Source organism: Calonectris borealis, chromosome 7, assembly GCF_964195595.1.
Source record: "Calonectris borealis chromosome 7, bCalBor7.hap1.2, whole genome shotgun sequence".
Classification (NCBI taxonomy): domain Eukaryota; kingdom Metazoa; phylum Chordata; class Aves; order Procellariiformes; family Procellariidae; genus Calonectris; species Calonectris borealis.
In genome coordinates this window covers 13,644,864-13,660,937 of record NC_134318.1, presented here as the reverse complement: position 1 = coordinate 13,660,937, position 16,074 = coordinate 13,644,864, and the positions used below count along the sequence as shown (strand labels likewise).

The 16,074-nt window shown below is 39.4% G+C and overlaps 2 protein-coding genes and 1 long non-coding RNA gene across 5 annotated transcripts in view; 1 reads left to right on the top strand and 2 right to left on the bottom strand.

The window, feature by feature from the left end:
- Positions 1-179: 179 nt before the first annotated feature.
- Positions 180-3,879, bottom strand: LOC142084141 (uncharacterized). The gene is made up of 4 exons (XR_012674262.1): positions 3,626-3,879; positions 1,606-1,704; positions 596-679; positions 180-251 (listed from the first exon to the last, which is right to left on the bottom strand). It is a non-coding gene; the product is annotated as an uncharacterized LOC142084141 (long non-coding RNA).
- Positions 2,744-16,031, top strand: LOC142084140 (synaptotagmin-15-like). 2 transcript variants are annotated; one of them, XM_075154319.1, is made up of 9 exons: positions 2,795-2,906; positions 5,232-5,381; positions 6,392-6,590; positions 7,291-7,433; positions 7,972-8,267; positions 9,092-9,262; positions 9,783-9,903; positions 12,532-12,711; positions 14,048-16,031. In XM_075154319.1, the coding sequence occupies exons 4-9, from the start codon at positions 7,391-7,393 to the stop codon at positions 14,182-14,184; spliced, it is 948 nt and encodes a 315-aa protein (XP_075010420.1). In that variant the 5' UTR covers positions 2,795-2,906; positions 5,232-5,381; positions 6,392-6,590; positions 7,291-7,390; the 3' UTR covers positions 14,185-16,031. The 2 variants fall into 2 exon arrangements, with proteins under 2 accessions (XP_075010419.1, XP_075010420.1); XM_075154318.1 differs by lacking the exon at positions 5,232-5,381 and having other exon boundaries at positions 2,744-2,906.
- SHLD2 (shieldin complex subunit 2) overlaps positions 6,598-16,074 on the bottom strand; it is a 53,623-nt gene continuing 44,146 nt past the window's right edge. The window contains exons 12-13 of one of the 2 annotated variants that reach the window (XR_012674261.1): positions 8,993-9,190; positions 6,598-8,501 (exon numbers count right to left, since the gene is read on the bottom strand). Coding sequence is in view for 1 of the 2 variants with exons in the window: in XM_075154313.1 (XP_075010414.1) it covers position 9,993 (1 nt within the window). In the remaining variant the exon portion in view is untranslated. Of the gene's footprint in view, positions 8,502-8,992; positions 9,191-9,975; positions 9,994-16,074 lie in introns of those variants that run through there. The other variant, XM_075154313.1, reaches the window with a different exon arrangement.

Genomic DNA, 16,074 nt, shown 5'->3' with positions numbered 1-16,074 from the left:
AAATTAAAAAAAAAAAAAAGATAAAATTTAAAAAAATCCTTTCATGGAAAGAGATCTGTTGTGAATTTATTAATAAATTACAGTAGGGATTAGACTTTAGAGGGAAACTGTCAACTGAATTATGCTAGAATTACTTACCATGAGAAGGATCTACTGATGCTTGTGATTCTACAGCTATATCTTTAAGTATTTCTCTAGTCTCTGTCATGGGATGTTTCTACAAACAGCACTAAGTAATTACATGCAGTCAACTTGACTGTAAACAGAATGGTATAGAAGGTGCCAAGCAAATATTTCACAAAGATATCCAATTTAAAAAATACATACATTTCATTTTCACCCGCTCTAGTGGAAATAATAAGAATATCATATGATAAATGATGCAAATGTGTTACTTAAGTTGGTGTCTCACGAGCAATGTGACAACACTGTTTTTAAATTAGCACATTTTAGAAAACTGTTTTGTTCTTTATTCTTTAGCTCGAGTGTTCTGACTTTTTAAATCAATTCCTTAAGAGATGATAATTCATTTCCATTTCTCTTTCTATTTTTCAGAGGGTTTAAGAGCAACATTACAGCATATTTTCAGGCTTACCTTTTTTACATATCTCTTCCAGTGACCATGTCTGCCTTTTCAGCATTAGTTTCAGCTTTGCCAAAGCAAGAAGAAAACTTCCACCTGAGCAGCCATAAAAATGGTATCATCATTTCAGCGTTCAAAACAAGACTAACTAACTACCACCAAAACAAGGAAATCACCTATAAGCAAAGTGGTGTCAGACATACACAGTAAAAACTATAGTATTTGGTATCTCCCCAGATAATGAGCTATGCAATTTCATGAGAATGTATATTTTCAAAAACATGATAGGAATGTGCCACCAGAGTTAGAAAAACAGAACACAAAAGAAAACATACTTAAGAAATACATATTATTATTTGGGGGCCCAACTCCTTACTTTTGTTGCTAATACTACAAAAATCATTAAAAGTGGGAAGAATGCAGCATCCTTTACCCTGTATTCTAAACTAAGATGTCTTGGTGATTTATCCTGAAGTATAGTAAATACAATTTTGTAGTACAAATGGAATTTTTATGTAGGCTTTCAAAAGCCAAGGTTTTACTGTAAGAAGTGAGACCTGGATATGCACAGTGAAAAATGTATACTTTATGTTACAAAAAATGCACCAGAAACTTAGAATCTTTATAGTACAATATCTAGGTCCACAAAACATTAAACTCTCAGCTTGCTCTCACTGTTCCAGAGATAAACTTCCTCTGAGAAAACAAAATTATTTTTCAAATCCAGCAGGTGAGAAACACAACTGAATAAATATTCACAGCATCAACTGAGAAGCAGTGAGTGTGAATCAATCCTGGTCAAGGCTGGAATGTGCAGAATACATATTTGTTAAAGCAATACTATATACTTGAAATGAACAGACTTGTTAAAATGCCCAAACTTAGGCAGGCAGTCTCTCAGGACATTTCCAGAATTCTCTCTGATACAATAGTGAAGTTAGAGTATGTGAACGTGGGCAGATCAGCATTATCTTATATTTGAACTTAGAGCTGGGCTTTTAAAACAGTAAAGAAAATCATACCAGCTTCTGGCTGGAAGCCATCAGGACCATAATCAGACACGCACTGGATGCAGAGAAACGTCCTTCATCTGTTGCTCCTGGGCTCTCCTACACTACGTGCTGAAAGCAGACACATTCAGACGTGTGGCAAGCAGTATTTATATGTTTGGTTTATATTAATTAATTTTAGTTCCTTCAAGTGTGGTAATGTATAGGATGAAACAAGGAACCTGTAAAAAATTAGGGCTAGGAAAGAGGTTAGTAATCAGAGATAAAGGAGAGTATAATTGTGTTCCTCACGTCCTGTATTTATTTTGATGTCCAACTGGTGCTAGAGCTCAGCACAGAAAGACTAGAGAACAAGAAGTTTGTGGTACAGCACAGAATCAGAATTAAAGCTCCTTGCTTAGTAACTTCGCCGTTAATTCCTTCCATAGGACCTTGGAGAGGGTGAGCTCTGCTCCTGCAAGCATGTATAATACAAACAGTTGTTAAATTTAAGGTATATATTCTTGTCATACTGGCTGAGAAAGAAGCAAGCATTAGCAGGCAAGAAGAACTGAAGGTGAATAATTTTGTTTCTGAACTATGCATGCGTAATTTTGTTAGTTAGATCTGTTTGGTTATATTTATTACACACGCAAGAGATTAAAGATCATTACATTTATAAATACAAATAGGAAAAGCTATAATTACAATTGTCCAAGTAGACTTTCTGTGTTCCTTTGTGCTTATGCATTTTGTTAAAAGTTTGAAACAAGTGCAGGCTAATTTCTTGCCTACCCGAATTTTCAGAATTAAGCTACTAATATCAAAGTCTTTTTCTGAGCATAATTGTAGTTTTCGAAGTTATCTCACATAGCCAACGTCGCACAGGTTTGTTTAGGGCTGACAGGAGATTTACCCAGTACAACGGCTACTTCTCTGCCTCCCTCCCCAGACATGACAGCGGAGGAGCTATTCAAAATCCCTGGAGCCGTCCCCCCCAGCCCGCACTCCGGGGCTGACAGGTAGGCTGGCTCGGCACGACGAGCCGAGGTAAGGTTGGAACTTCTTCCGAACACGTCCCGTCCCTTTCCTCCGATCGGAACCAGACCTGTTTCTATTTTAACTCGGGTTTCCAGTCTCCCCCGTGTGCGACCCGGGAGGCCGCGGGGGCGGGCCGGGGAGGGGCTGCCGGCCCTTCAGCAGCGGACCCGGCGGGGGGAGCGGGTAGCTGCCGCCTGCGAGCGAGCGAGGCGGGCCCGGCCCGGCGCTGCCGGCGGGCACGGGAGGAGATGGGACCGAGGCCGTGACTGCAGGAGCCCGAGCACCCATGCCCGGTAAGTGCCGGTGGGGGCGCGGGGCAGCCCCGCTGCGGCTCTGCCGGGGCCGGGCGCGGGCGTGGGGAGGGCTCGGCTCCTCCCGCACCCCCCAACGCCGCTGGCCCCCGCACGGGCACCTGCCGGGACGCTGGCTTTTGCCGTCCGCGGAGAACAGGCAGCCGCCTCCGCGGTGCGCAGCCCTGCCCTGCCCTGCCCGCCGCGGGGCCGAGCCGGGCCCCCGCTCCCCTCCCCGCCGCCGCCCTAGCACTTCGGGAAAGTTTGGGTAAGAACTGAGCTCAAACCTGCCTCTGAACTTAAAGGGCTGTAAAGCTACCCGACCTTCTTCTGGAACCGGCTAAGGAAAGACCAGCCTGTAACCTGCAGGTCTGTTAGGCACCTCCGACCTTTATTCCCGGCCGGAGCACTTTGCTGTCAGAGGACAACTTGGCTCTGTGAGACAGACAGAGCAAGTGCAGACAGTTTACCCCCCTCCCCAAATAATTTGGTTTATACTGTACATATGTTTATACTGTAAATGTTAATAAATCTGAGTATTTATATAGGGATTAAAGCTTTTGATGGAGAACTGCCTGGTCATAACTCCAGAAGGCTTACTGCAAAGTTTAAGAAAAGCTTATTAAAAGCGTATCATCAGACACTAAGCAAAAAAGCATCCAATCCCAAAGGAGATGGATGATGACCATCAACACTTCTCTGTGCTAGGATAAACCTGGTACCTATTAACAGCAGACAGTCCCCCAGCACAGGCCCCTTGGAGATGAAGTGGTCCAACAGGTCTCTCCCATCTCCAGCTGCCGTGCTCCTGTAGCACAGCAAAATACAATACATCAATTTCTCATGATGAGAGGTAGTTATTTAAAAAGATACATATTTTCTCCCTGCACACAATGGATTCAGCTTATTTCAATGGTTGATTTTGTGACTAGTGCTATATTGTGCCCTAAGCTACTGGTTCTGTTGCCGATCTAATCAGCTAAGATGGACTAAAAATGAGCCAAATTCTCCTTACCCTTATTAAATCATAGGTAGCTTTACTGGAATGGGTAAATCTTTACCTTATGTCTACCACTGTGTAAAAATAAAAGAGCAGAATTTAAGCTAATGGCAGCAGGTGGGTCATGAAATACTTAACATCATTCTGCAGTGAAAAAATTCAGTACATTAAACTCATTAACGACGAGATTGGAAACTCATTCTTCTACTCCAAAATCAGTGCACACCTGCTGTACTATATATTGCATTACAGAGCACCTCAGCTTTCTGTCCTTAATGGTAAATGGTAACAAGCTGGTTATGGGGGAACACAGAACTGCTGCTGAGAGCATTAAAGACTTGGGAACGGAGAGGACAAGTTAAACAGAGAGAGTTCTGTTGAGCTTGCTTGAAATGTTAACCTTTAAGATACCTATGTCAGAAAATAAAACCACCAGCCGTATAAACATTTGTATTGTTGATAATACACCGGTATGAATTGAACCATTAATTTCTATTATGTTCATGGGCATTAAACTAAAGCATTTTCTCTGTGTCAGGCCTTCTAAGCTGTAATAAAATGGCAGTCTGACTGAAGACATACTCGAGCATGCCCTATGAAACTAAGAGGAACACACGCACAGAATTTCCATGCTCAGGACTGCATTTGTTACACATTTCCTCATACTGTGCATTCTTATGAAAGAAAACTAAGTTACCAGTGTAGCACAACCAGACTTGTTTCTGTATTAATATTAACCCATACCAAATAGGTACTTGTTTCCTGTTCCTCAAAATAATTCTTGTACTAATACTATTTATAATAGCCTGGCTAAATGCTGAAACCTATTCAGACCACCTACCGGTTGCAAGGACAGCAAAGTGCCTGTTGCTGTGGTATAGCCATGAGCAGAGTGGTTGCTCCATGGTGCTGGGAGACACGAGCGATTATATGACTCATGGGGAACCAGCCAGCCAATTCCTGCAGAGAGCTAAGGCAACACACCTGGAAGGGAGCTGCAAAAATAAGTTGGCTCTTATGACTGTACCAAAGGCAGGAAAACAAGATAGGATCAGATAAAGGCCTTTGAGGCACTATGACCAGGTTAATTTTATAGCACGAGGTATTTACATAAGTGTTCTGTAGCTGAAGGACATTTCATATCACTTACTGCAACATGGCAACAGTGAAAAAGATCAGTAATACATGTATTTGCAACTCACTTCCTATACTCTTTATAGCTTTAATCAATAAATTGTATCAAATGAGTTTCTTATTCAAAACTACTACTAGTGTTAACCGATTATTTTGTGCTCACATTGTCTTTATTTACTTGTACCATCGTATAGAGGTGGCTAACTGCAAGGTATCTACCAAGGACAGACAGATAAAAAGGAGAAAGCATAATCACAGTTATCTCTACCTAAAAGCAGCGAAGAGGAAAAAAAGTCAGTACCAGTTGTGAGAGAATGCCGGTCTCTTTGTTGCTTCAATTTCAGGTGAGACCCTGAGAGCTGGCAGTGCACAGTGCTTAGCTGATTCTGAGCTGCCTCCCATGGCTGCAGGGTGGAAGATAATTCTACAGTTTGGGCTCGTTTTCAGACAGAGGATATTCTGGTAGGATCAGTTCTCAGTTGAGACCTAGTCACGTCTCGATGCACCAGTACTAGTTTAGCGGTAGGCCAAGACAGGCTGGGTATAAGGTACAGTGCAGAAGTGGTCTTTCCAGCCTTTGACTCTAGCATACTCAGCAAACGTGAGAAAACAATGAACTGACCCCATTATCAATTGTCTACCCTTGGTCAAGTGAGAAATTCTCACAACAGAATTCCTCATAATCATATTAAAGACATTTATTAAGTTTTCAATTTTATTAGTGTGAAAAAAACAAAACTCACATCATACGTGATTTGGTTGTATCTGAAGTAATCAAGATTCAGGAAACAGTGTTTAATGGATACTTAAGTTTGACTTTACAGATCAGGAAACACATGCATCCTTAGAAAGAAAACAACCCAGAGCTTTGCTTTGTTCCTTGTGCCAGGACCTAGTCTCAATTCAACATAGATGAATAGTTGGAAGAACAAACCAAACCAAAATAATGGTACCTTTTGTATTAGGTGCTCCTGGGTTTTCTTTTTCTTCTGTTATGAAAGCTCTAGCACTTCTGCCATGCTAAGGTAAATGCTTATGCTAATGTAAAATAAGAACTCAAACAACTCCTTGGGTTTTGGGCTTTTTTTTCCTGTCTATAGTCTCTTACATTGCAGTCATCACTAGCATATCTGAACACTTTCTAATCTCTCACTGCCGATGTCATACATCTTCAGGTGTTGCATCATGCTATAACCAAAGACAAAAATGTGCACATGAGCAGAATGTTTCATTTAAAAGTCATGTTGGAATGTAAATCAAATAAATTTGTCATCTTTAATATTCCTGTTTACCCCCAAAACGTTCATAACTTTGATCCTCCTATGATGCTTTATGTGCTTCTACATTTGAACAGAGCAAGCAGTTGCTGTTGCTGGAGGTATAATAGGAGGGATCCTTTTATTTGTTCTCATTGGAATAACTGCATACCTGCTCTGGAAGAAATTTTGCCACCTTCTTTCTTATGAAAAGCTCACCACGCCTGTCAAAACAACAAATGCAAATGCCATTTTTCAGGATCAGTCAACTTCTGAAATTCAGCTAAAAAGCACAAGGTATATATTTTTCTTTTTTTTTTTTAAAGCATACACTATTGATAATTTATTTCAACTTGAAAATCTCAAATGAGGGGGTGATCGAAATATATGCATGTACAGAAATAAATGAGACCCCTAAATTATATTAAATCATCAGTCCTGTTCTGTTTTGTTGCTTTAAGAAAAGAATACCTTCCATAACTATGAATGCAATGATTATTTCTGATTTATGTAAAAGAGATAACACATTCAAGTGTAATTGGTGCATGGATAGCTTTATCTGGTACCTAGACAAATTTGGCCTATGTTCCAGAGTCATTCCTGGTGGTCTCATAATGAAGCATCTGAGAACCAAACAATAGGACTTCAGTTCAGAAAGGAGACTCTTAGAAAGTTAGCTGCTGCGGGGCTTTGGGGCTCTAAAACAAGCAGCTGCAGTTAATTCCTCCTTTCCTTTGAAAGATCAATTCTAAGGGAGAAGAAAGGGAAAAAGTGAGGGATCTATCTGAAGAATTAAGATCTGATGTCCCTCGCTGGACCTTAGGCATTATACGAATAAAATAAATTGCAAAACAATGGGTATTTATCTTTTCTACCTATGCATCTCCATAGAATTTTTACAAAATTGTGAGAGCAGAACAGTAAACTTATTACTGTTACCAAGTTTGGTTTCCATATTTAAACCAGAAGAGTCAGAAGCTGTTGTTGTCTTGAGCAGATCCAGAAGCGTTCCATTTATCATTCCACCAACACTGCATGGGCGAGACTGGATTAATCTGACGAACGAAGAACAGGTTCAGGAAGATAGTGACCCCTACATGATTTCTCAATCTGGGCCACGGTCATCATTTCATTCTTTGGGTATGGCATTGCAAAAATGGGACTCTTTTTAGGGGTACTTCTTTAAAGGGTAGCTTTATTATTATGAAGCATGTTTATTGGGGGCATACCAGACATAGCGTTACACAGTACAAGCCCTAAGCACTATATGAAAATACATTTTTTATATATACAGGAATTGAGCCAGAATGTAGCCATTCTGGTCCCACTGCTGTGGGACCTTGCACATATGGCAGACAAAGCAATCTGTCCTTCTGTGTTTTGTAAAGGCACAACATGAGTAACTCAGGAAGTATCTGATTGTTGTCCCCAGAAACAGCAGAGTGACCAGTTGCAAACTGCAACAATGAATACCCAAAACTATCAGGGTACAGTCACAGGAATAAGAGAAAGAAAAGTGGTGCAGCCTACAACTACTCCCACAAGTTTGAGGGAAAAGCAATTAAAATATCAAGCTTCTGCAAAGAGATTCATGTGATTTCCCTAATATAATTGTTATAAAAATGCTTGCTACAGTCTTGAGACTAATCTAAGAGTGCTTGTTTTTTATTTCATGAAGCTGGAGCTTATGTTGTAGGGACCATTAACCCAGAGCTGTACAAGTTTCCCGAAGACAAAAGCGAGACAGATTTTCCTGAAGGCAACATTGGCCGCCTCTGGTTCTCCATCGAATATGAGCAAGAGTCAGAAAAGCTCTACGTCTCCTTGATCAAAGTCAGAAAGCTGCAGCCTCCTGCTGATTCCTGTAGTCCGTTTGTGAAAATCTACTTGCTGCCTGATGAAAGAAGCTTCTTGCAGTCCAAAACAAAACGCAAAACCCTTAACCCGCAGTTTGATGAAAACTTTGTTTTTCAGGTACTTTTCCTTTTGATGAAGCAGATTTTTGCTTGCAGATATTGACTTGTCAAACTACAGTACATGTTTTGTGAAAAGTACTTTTCTACAAACTTCTACCAAGATACAAGTCGTTTCCACTGGAGATAGGATTTATTACTGGGGCTTCTGGAGATCCTGGACTACTTAAGTCTGTGGCTCCAGAACTGATCTTACTTGCGGTCTGCACCAAAGTTGAGGATTCCAGAACTTGCCCTGGGAATGATGAAAACTCCAGTTTAACTATGGCTGAGCAGTTCAGCCCAGCAGCTCTAGAAGTCCAGAAGCAACCTATACTGAACTAATGCTTTCATAGCTTTTCGTTTCTTTGCTGTGGAAGTAGGCTAGAAAGTAGAACTCATGAGATGTCTGGTATACTATTTGTATAGTGCTGTAAAGCTAGGAGCTTGCCTCCCTATGCCAAGAGGCTCTCAGCAGGTGTCACAAGACAAAAGCTTTAAAACCAAAAAAGTTTATGTTTCAGACAACTGAAAAATTAATGTTTACAGATTTCTAAATATTTGTATCTGGAAATGAATGCATCATGTAACACTAGATCTGTATGAGTTGAAAAACCGCCAGCGAACTTCACATTTTTCAAATTAACTCATTTTGTTTTAGTTTGGATCTTTAGACTCCTGCATAGCTAAAACTTTAGGCAAATTAAGAAAGTGGACTTCAAATAATCAAAGGAAATCTCCACCTACCTTTAACACACTTTGAAAAATTCTTCCTTTGGAGTCATGCTAGAGTAGAAAAGTCTCACAGTTTATAATTATTAATATATTCTTCCTTTTATTGTACAGGTTTCCAGTAAAATGTTGCTCCAAAGGACTCTGAAGTTTTTGGTTTATCATGTTGATAAACAGAAGAAGCATCATCTCCTAGGCCAAGTTATCTTCCCACTGAAAAATGAAACATTAACTGATGACAACAAACTAGTCATATGGAGAGATCTGGAGAAAGAAAACTTGGAGGTATGTGATACCAGGCTGCTAGGCATTGTGGAACTGCTGTCATCTTACAAGTATTGGAGGGGTACAGCTGAAGTAGAAGTATGTTGTATCAAATACATCAAATGCAAAAGTATTTGCTAAATATTTGGAATAAAAATTCCCATTTTCCCGACCTGCAGATCCATAGCTGCTGTATAGGGATTATCCAACTGCTCAGAAACAGTCACATGAGTTAGGAGACAGTTACATAAGAAAGCATCTTTTGTTACTTGCTTCTGTTTTGCATTAGTAAGAGCAGAAAAAAGCAGAAGAGGCAAGGAAGTAGGCATCACCTGGAAGAGATAGGAATTCAAAAGTTCAGTAAGGCTGATTAATTGGTTCTATCAAATGTCACAACAGTGTAAATAAAGCCATCACAATTCACTCACGTGCCTTGGTGTGGCAGAAACCGCTAGTATGAACAACTTTCCCCCCCCCCATTTGTCTGTGTGAAGAGAGAGTTTTTCAGATATATTTGACAAGTGTTCTTCTGCTTCCAAAGCCTCCCTCGGACTACGGTGATATCCAGTTCTCCCTCAGCTACAACGACTACCTGGGCCGTCTCACTGTAGTGGTTCTGAGGGCAAGAGGATTAAAGCTCCAGGGGGAGAGCCATGCTGTCAGTAAGTGTGATTTCCTCTCTATCAGTTCCAGAATTCCTGTTTTAATTTGCTGCTTCCTCATCTGTCCACCCAGGCTTGCACTGAGTAACTCTGAAAAGAACAAACAAACATCCGGGTGATTTAATCTGAGTGGAAACAAGCCATATTTTGTTACTGGGGTAATTAGATTTTGATAGCTCAAGTTCTGCTATGTTTTGGTTTTGTTTCATAATAAATGGTTTGTCTCACGTCATCAGTAGCAATTTTTTTCTCCTGCTTTAATACAGTGAGCAACATCTCTTTGCTGCACTCCAATCCAGAGAAGATGGCATTTCAAGGAATATTAACAAAATTGCCTCAAGGCAACTGAAAAATGAATGAAAATGAATGTTTTGAGGTAACAGCTGCAGGACAACCGCTTATGCTGAACAGTTGTCCTAGGGACAACTGAACTGGGAAAAGATTCCCCTTTTAGGACAGCCTGGCTGTTGTTCAAAGGACCATGGCATGGAGTCACAATTTTTCTCCCTTACTGCAGTGGAGGTTTTCCTGGTACATTATGCTCACGTGTCCTTGGCCTCAGAGAAGTTGAATGTAGAGATTACCTCAAAATGCTGTTTAAAATCTAAACACTCAAAGCAAAAATAGATGGAAGAACCAAACTTGTGTTTGAATCTGTGGTGATTTTTTTGAAGGGCTTTCAAATTAAACAATATAAATGCAAAACGACCCAGCAGTTAAAGAGAAAAGAGGTTTAGTTCTCTGTATACACACATCAACTATGAATTTTTTTGAGGTTTCTTTGAGTGGGCTGTTACCAGGATGTTTAGCTTGAGAAACGATGCCCTCTAAATGAGTAAATCTACATTCACAATGTTAAGAGATAAATTTGCTCTGTTTAGGGTAAAACTCAAATAAAGAAATGCACAGTAAAATTATGAGAATATAGGTTTCCAACAAGCAGAATCATACCCTGTGCACCTGTTGAAAGAGAAATATATTCCAGAATGTATTAGTTTTAGAAAACAAATAACTAAGATAAGAATGGCCAGAAAAAATATGACCGGTTCATGGCAGAGGAACAAAGTAGCATCATGAACTAAGAACAAATGTTCTAATTTTGCATCATCTCAATAGCTTTACAAGAGAGAGAAAACACACTTAAATACATCATGTCTCTGCCTGCAGGTTGTTTTGAAGTTCTGTAGCACAGAAAGCCAGAACTCTATGTGTTTCTTTCTACAAATCTAACACTAATCTGCCATGTTATTTTAGTGCTGGTATACTTCAGGTTATCATAATAAGCAAGAGTCATAGGCATGCTCTGGAAGGAAGAGCTGCCAGAAGGCCATTCTCCAGAATATATTACTAAGCAAAAAAAGGAAAATTAAATAAATTGGGTGTTATTTCCTTTGACAATGCCCTTCAAGTATGATTTAGGGTCCACAGATTCTCTGGTAAATCCTGAAGAAACTGGAATAAAAAGTTTTCTATATTAACAGGGGTTAGTGCAACACTAATCTTTGATGGAAGATATGCAGTATGGGACAGCAAGGAGACATTTATTTTTAGATTCAAATTACTGAATTAAATGTGTAAGAAGTAATAAAAAAGTAATGAAAAGTCAGACTTTGTGCAAGTAGTTTACATAGTAACTCTCCATATATAGCAGGTAGCAGCTCTGTCATAAAAAAAGTCTGTTCTGGTAATCCTGCACCCTCTGAAACAGTAATGAGAGCCTACTGCGTCTGTGGAAATAACAAGGAGACATTAGGAGTCCGTCAATGCTGTCTTAGTCCTGACATTTCTAATATTTTTGCTATACAGATGAACCTTAATGAACTGAATAGCAGGGAGTAATAAACACAGTAGCAGCATGGAATCTATTACTGCTTCACTTGAAAAGAACAAATCTTTAGCCACCAATTAAGATGAAATTTCTACATGCTTGTCACTAAATTTTGTAGAAGGATAGGGAAGAACGGAAAATTTCAGGCTGCACAGTGCAATACAGGTCTCCTTCAGGAAGCAAAGCAAAAAGTTTTTGTTGTTTTTGATCCCACACACACACAATTTTTGTAATATTTTCTAGAAGAAAGAGCAGAGATCATTGATCTTTTCCTCAAATTTTCTACAGAATCCCTTACCATAGGGCTAGAAGTCATTAGTAAAACCTTTTGTTTAAGGATTCTTCTTTGACTAGGAGAATCTGTTCCCCTGAAGCGTATCCAATCCAAGCACAGGCTGCGGCTCTATGACACTGCTCCTCCCTCACAGCCTCCCTTGTGTTGATCACACAATTGATTGATCCAAATATATGAAATTAACTACTGAGCCAAGAAACTAAGCCTTCAAAAAAGTCTCCATCAGATGACGGGAAGGTACAGGAGTATAAGAACAAGGATGCAGGGTAAGAATATGACTGCTCCTTTTAACAGCTCTTACATTGGAAAGTGCACTGCAAAACTGCACCTTAAGTACTTTGTGTACTCCCTGCTTAATGTTATGCATTGCCATGCTGCCACGTATGCTTCACGAATCATTCGTGATCTGATTTTGTACTTATTGTCTCCTGAAGGCAAGAAATTCCTTAAGCCTTCTCCCAACTGCCTCTGATGTATTTTCTTCTTGAATTTTTTTTTCTCCAAGGTGTGTATGTCAAAGTCTCACTAATGAACCATAATAAATTCATCAAAAGTAAAAAGACAGCAGCTGTTCTGGGATCTCCCAATCCAGTGTATAATGAAACCTTCAGTTTCAAGGCAGATCAGACAGAGCTGGATACAGCAAGCCTGAGTCTATCTGTGCTCCAGAGTATCAAGGGAGAAAGTAAGCTGTATAAATTATTACTGTTAAGATGTCATAAATCTCTTACATATTGCAGAGATATTTAAACCTGGGAGGAACTAATTCCTTTTCAGCAACGATCATAAAACACATAAAAGGTTTGGGGTATTTCACTGTTTCTTTAACAGTGTTAACAAGCACTTTAACAAGCAGAACAACTTATTTGCAGTAAGTATGTGTCTGTCTTTCAGAGGCTGAAGATAAATTTAATGGACGACATTAATAAAATAACTGTAGGCTAGTCACTGTCAGTACAAGGTGGTGTACTTTTGTTTCATTCTGCTATCCCAGAAAACAAGCTTATGCAATTACGTTCTGTGAACACTTGTGTTCATAATCCCCAACCTCCAAAATTTTGAAGCAATTCACTGTTCCTAACCAAGTTTGAAAGAGGAACAGGAATTTTAATTATCACAGCAGTTCAAGCAGTGAGAAAGAAAGAGAGATTACAAACATCCCCATTCCCTGGCAGAAAACCTGATGCTTGAGGTCACCTCTTACTAATTGTCAGAGAATCCATTAAGGAGTTCTGCTTAGAGAAGCAAATCAGAATTCAATACTTCCACTGCTCACCAGAAAAACATCTTCCCTGCAATGCAAATATGATCTCAATAATGAAACATTAATACCCTCATTTGGATTCACACACTCCTAAAAAAATTCCTTTAGGTGAGATTTTGGGCAGGTGCTTTGGCTTTGAGGATTGACAAGAACTAGAATCAGTACTCGAGCCTTTCATCGTTTTCACTTGCAGACAGCCAAACACTTTACAAACATTCTGAAGTTCATGTAAGGCAGGTTCGAATTATTTTCCCCCTCCATAGCTGAAAAGTTCAAGCATGAAGAAACAATCTGCTCACTGGCAGAGGGTGGTCAGTGGCAACCCACACATTGCGACTCCCAGCTGACTCAGTAACTAAATCTATTCTTTCCCAAGCTAGAGCATCGTATGATTCCTAGTAAAGTTGCTGATGCCCAGAACCAGGGCACACTTCCACGGTACACTTCAGGTAGAGGGGCTGGGCAGATACAGTTCTGTGTGCCTTAAACTGATTCTAGTTCAGAGTGCAGGCAATAGGGTAGGCCTGAATTGACTAAATACCCGCTTACTGCAGTACCTTTTAATGCTGAATCTTAGCATGTAGAAACTACGGAACTTGAAATCTAGAGTGAATTCCTTGATGAAAATTTTGGTTTAAAAATAATATTCAGAACATGCATTACTTAGAGAAATAAAAGTTAATATTGTAATTTAGGTAAGGATTTCAGAGAAGCACTTACAGGTGTTAATCACTAACTGCTTGCTTTTTTCCCCCAGAAACACATCTGCTAGGACGTGTAGTTGTTGGGCCTTTCATGTACACCCGCGGCAAGGAACTAGAACACTGGAATGAAATGATCAGCAAGCCCAAGGAGTTGGTTAAACGATGGCATGCTCTCTGCCACAGCATATAGACAGCACAGATAAAAAAAAAACAACACAACAGCAGCCTTAAAATGGAAAAGCTCTCACTACCTTACATAATCTAATGATAAAGGGTACAAAATCTTTGACCATTTTACACTCCTATGTAGACAAGAATAAAATCAGTAAATTCTTTCCTTGCCCAAATGCAAAGAGAAGACTTGGTCCCTGTTAGGCTGGAACTTTATCTTTCCTCTCTTCAAAATACATTTCCAATGTAATTAATATGCAGCAGAGTAAACAAAACGATCTCCCAGTATTAGTTATTTTGGCTAGTAAATTCCAATTCTTGGTTATGAGTTCTGGGCACAAATGATCATCCATCATGTGGACAGAACCCAAAATGACCCAAGAATTGTCAACGATCATACCAGACCTAACTGTCCACTGCATTGCATCACCACGGACAGAGTAGCTTCACCAAAAGGGGTGGAAGCCCGGTAAGCATGCCAAAACAGACAAAGCCCAGAAGATATTGACTACTAAATTTACAATTTATTTAAAATAGCAGCATTATATTTAAAACCTCTTTTGAGTATGAATGGTGGAAAGCAGCGAGTGTTTATTGATCAAAAACCTAGAAGCATCTGTTCATGTCCCTCAGAGTGTATTTCTTGCAGTAATTCAGCTGGATGCTTTCAGCTGACCCCAATGTACAACACTGTGTTGACACTACGGGAGAAGCATAAAAGAAGTCCTGAAGTCACAAATGATCGGAGGCTTGCAGCAATACTGGGGTACTCTGAGAAAGTAACACAAGGGACCTGTCCTGTCCTTATATATTTCTCCCTAAACACATCTCTGCTGGAGACAGAGTATTGATTACAAGAACCTTGGGTTTGACCTAGTATGACCATTCTTACACTGAAAATCCAATTAGCTTAAGCCCTCGGGACATGTCTTGTTTTAGTGGTAGAGTTTTCTTCTTTAAGTAAATTACTGTTCTGTAAAATAATTCAGAGCAATTATTTTTAATCAAAATAAAATAAATAGGACATTCTTCTCTTCTTGATTGTTCACTGGGGACCTGAACTCTGTACCTTTCATGTCATACAGTCATAAACCAGACACACAGACTATTGTATCAAAACATTTTGTACAATTATGTTCCAAGAGGACCATAATCTCTGCAGCTGAAATAAAGCCAACTTCCTTTCAAATAGGATACAATATTAATTAATTCAATATATTAAAAAAAATGAGGCTTCTCTGGGGAGATGAGAACACTTTCCATTGTGATAATATTGTTGTTATCTAAAGGAAATATTATGACTGAGAATATATCTGAGAGGAATTGTAAGATAACAGACTCCACTTCACCTGATCCCCCATTTGAAATGTTACATAGTACCCTCAGTCCGTCTTGCTAACTGCACCACTTGATATAAGATGAGCCTAGACTCATTACATTTAATTGAATTTTACGAAGTGTTCAACCCTCATTATATCTCTGTTAAATGATTAATGCCAGCACCCCCAGCCCCAAAGAGCTGTTTTCAAATTTTACTCCTACAAAACCACTGAAAACCAATCTAATAGGCAACATGTTCAATCTGGGAAGGAAAACTATATATAAACTCTATGATAACTATATTACTACAATAAAGCAATTTTACCAAATACATTATGTCCCTCTTTATGATTTAAATCATACCAATAAGCATTAAAGATCTTAAAAGTAAGCTGTTAAGAATGTTTCAGACAGGTTTACTAGCTTGTGCAGGAAGATACATGTAATGTACAGTGTCTACTAACATAAATACCTCTAAAGAGGGAAGTCACCTGTCTGACTTGATGTACAGTATGGTCCAAGTAATAAAATAATGCGTTGTACTAATGCGGTCTCTTTTCTTTGTGCTTCTTACACATTAAAGTACCAA

Coding starts and splice junctions, on each gene's coding strand:
- LOC142084140 (XM_075154318.1), top strand. Junction 9,904..12,531: donor GGGGGAGAGCCATGCTGTCA/GTAAGTGTGATT, acceptor TTTTTCTCCAAG/GTGTGTATGTCAAAGTCTCA. Junction 12,712..14,047: donor CCAGAGTATCAAGGGAGAAA/GTAAGCTGTATA, acceptor TTTTTCCCCCAG/AAACACATCTGCTAGGACGT.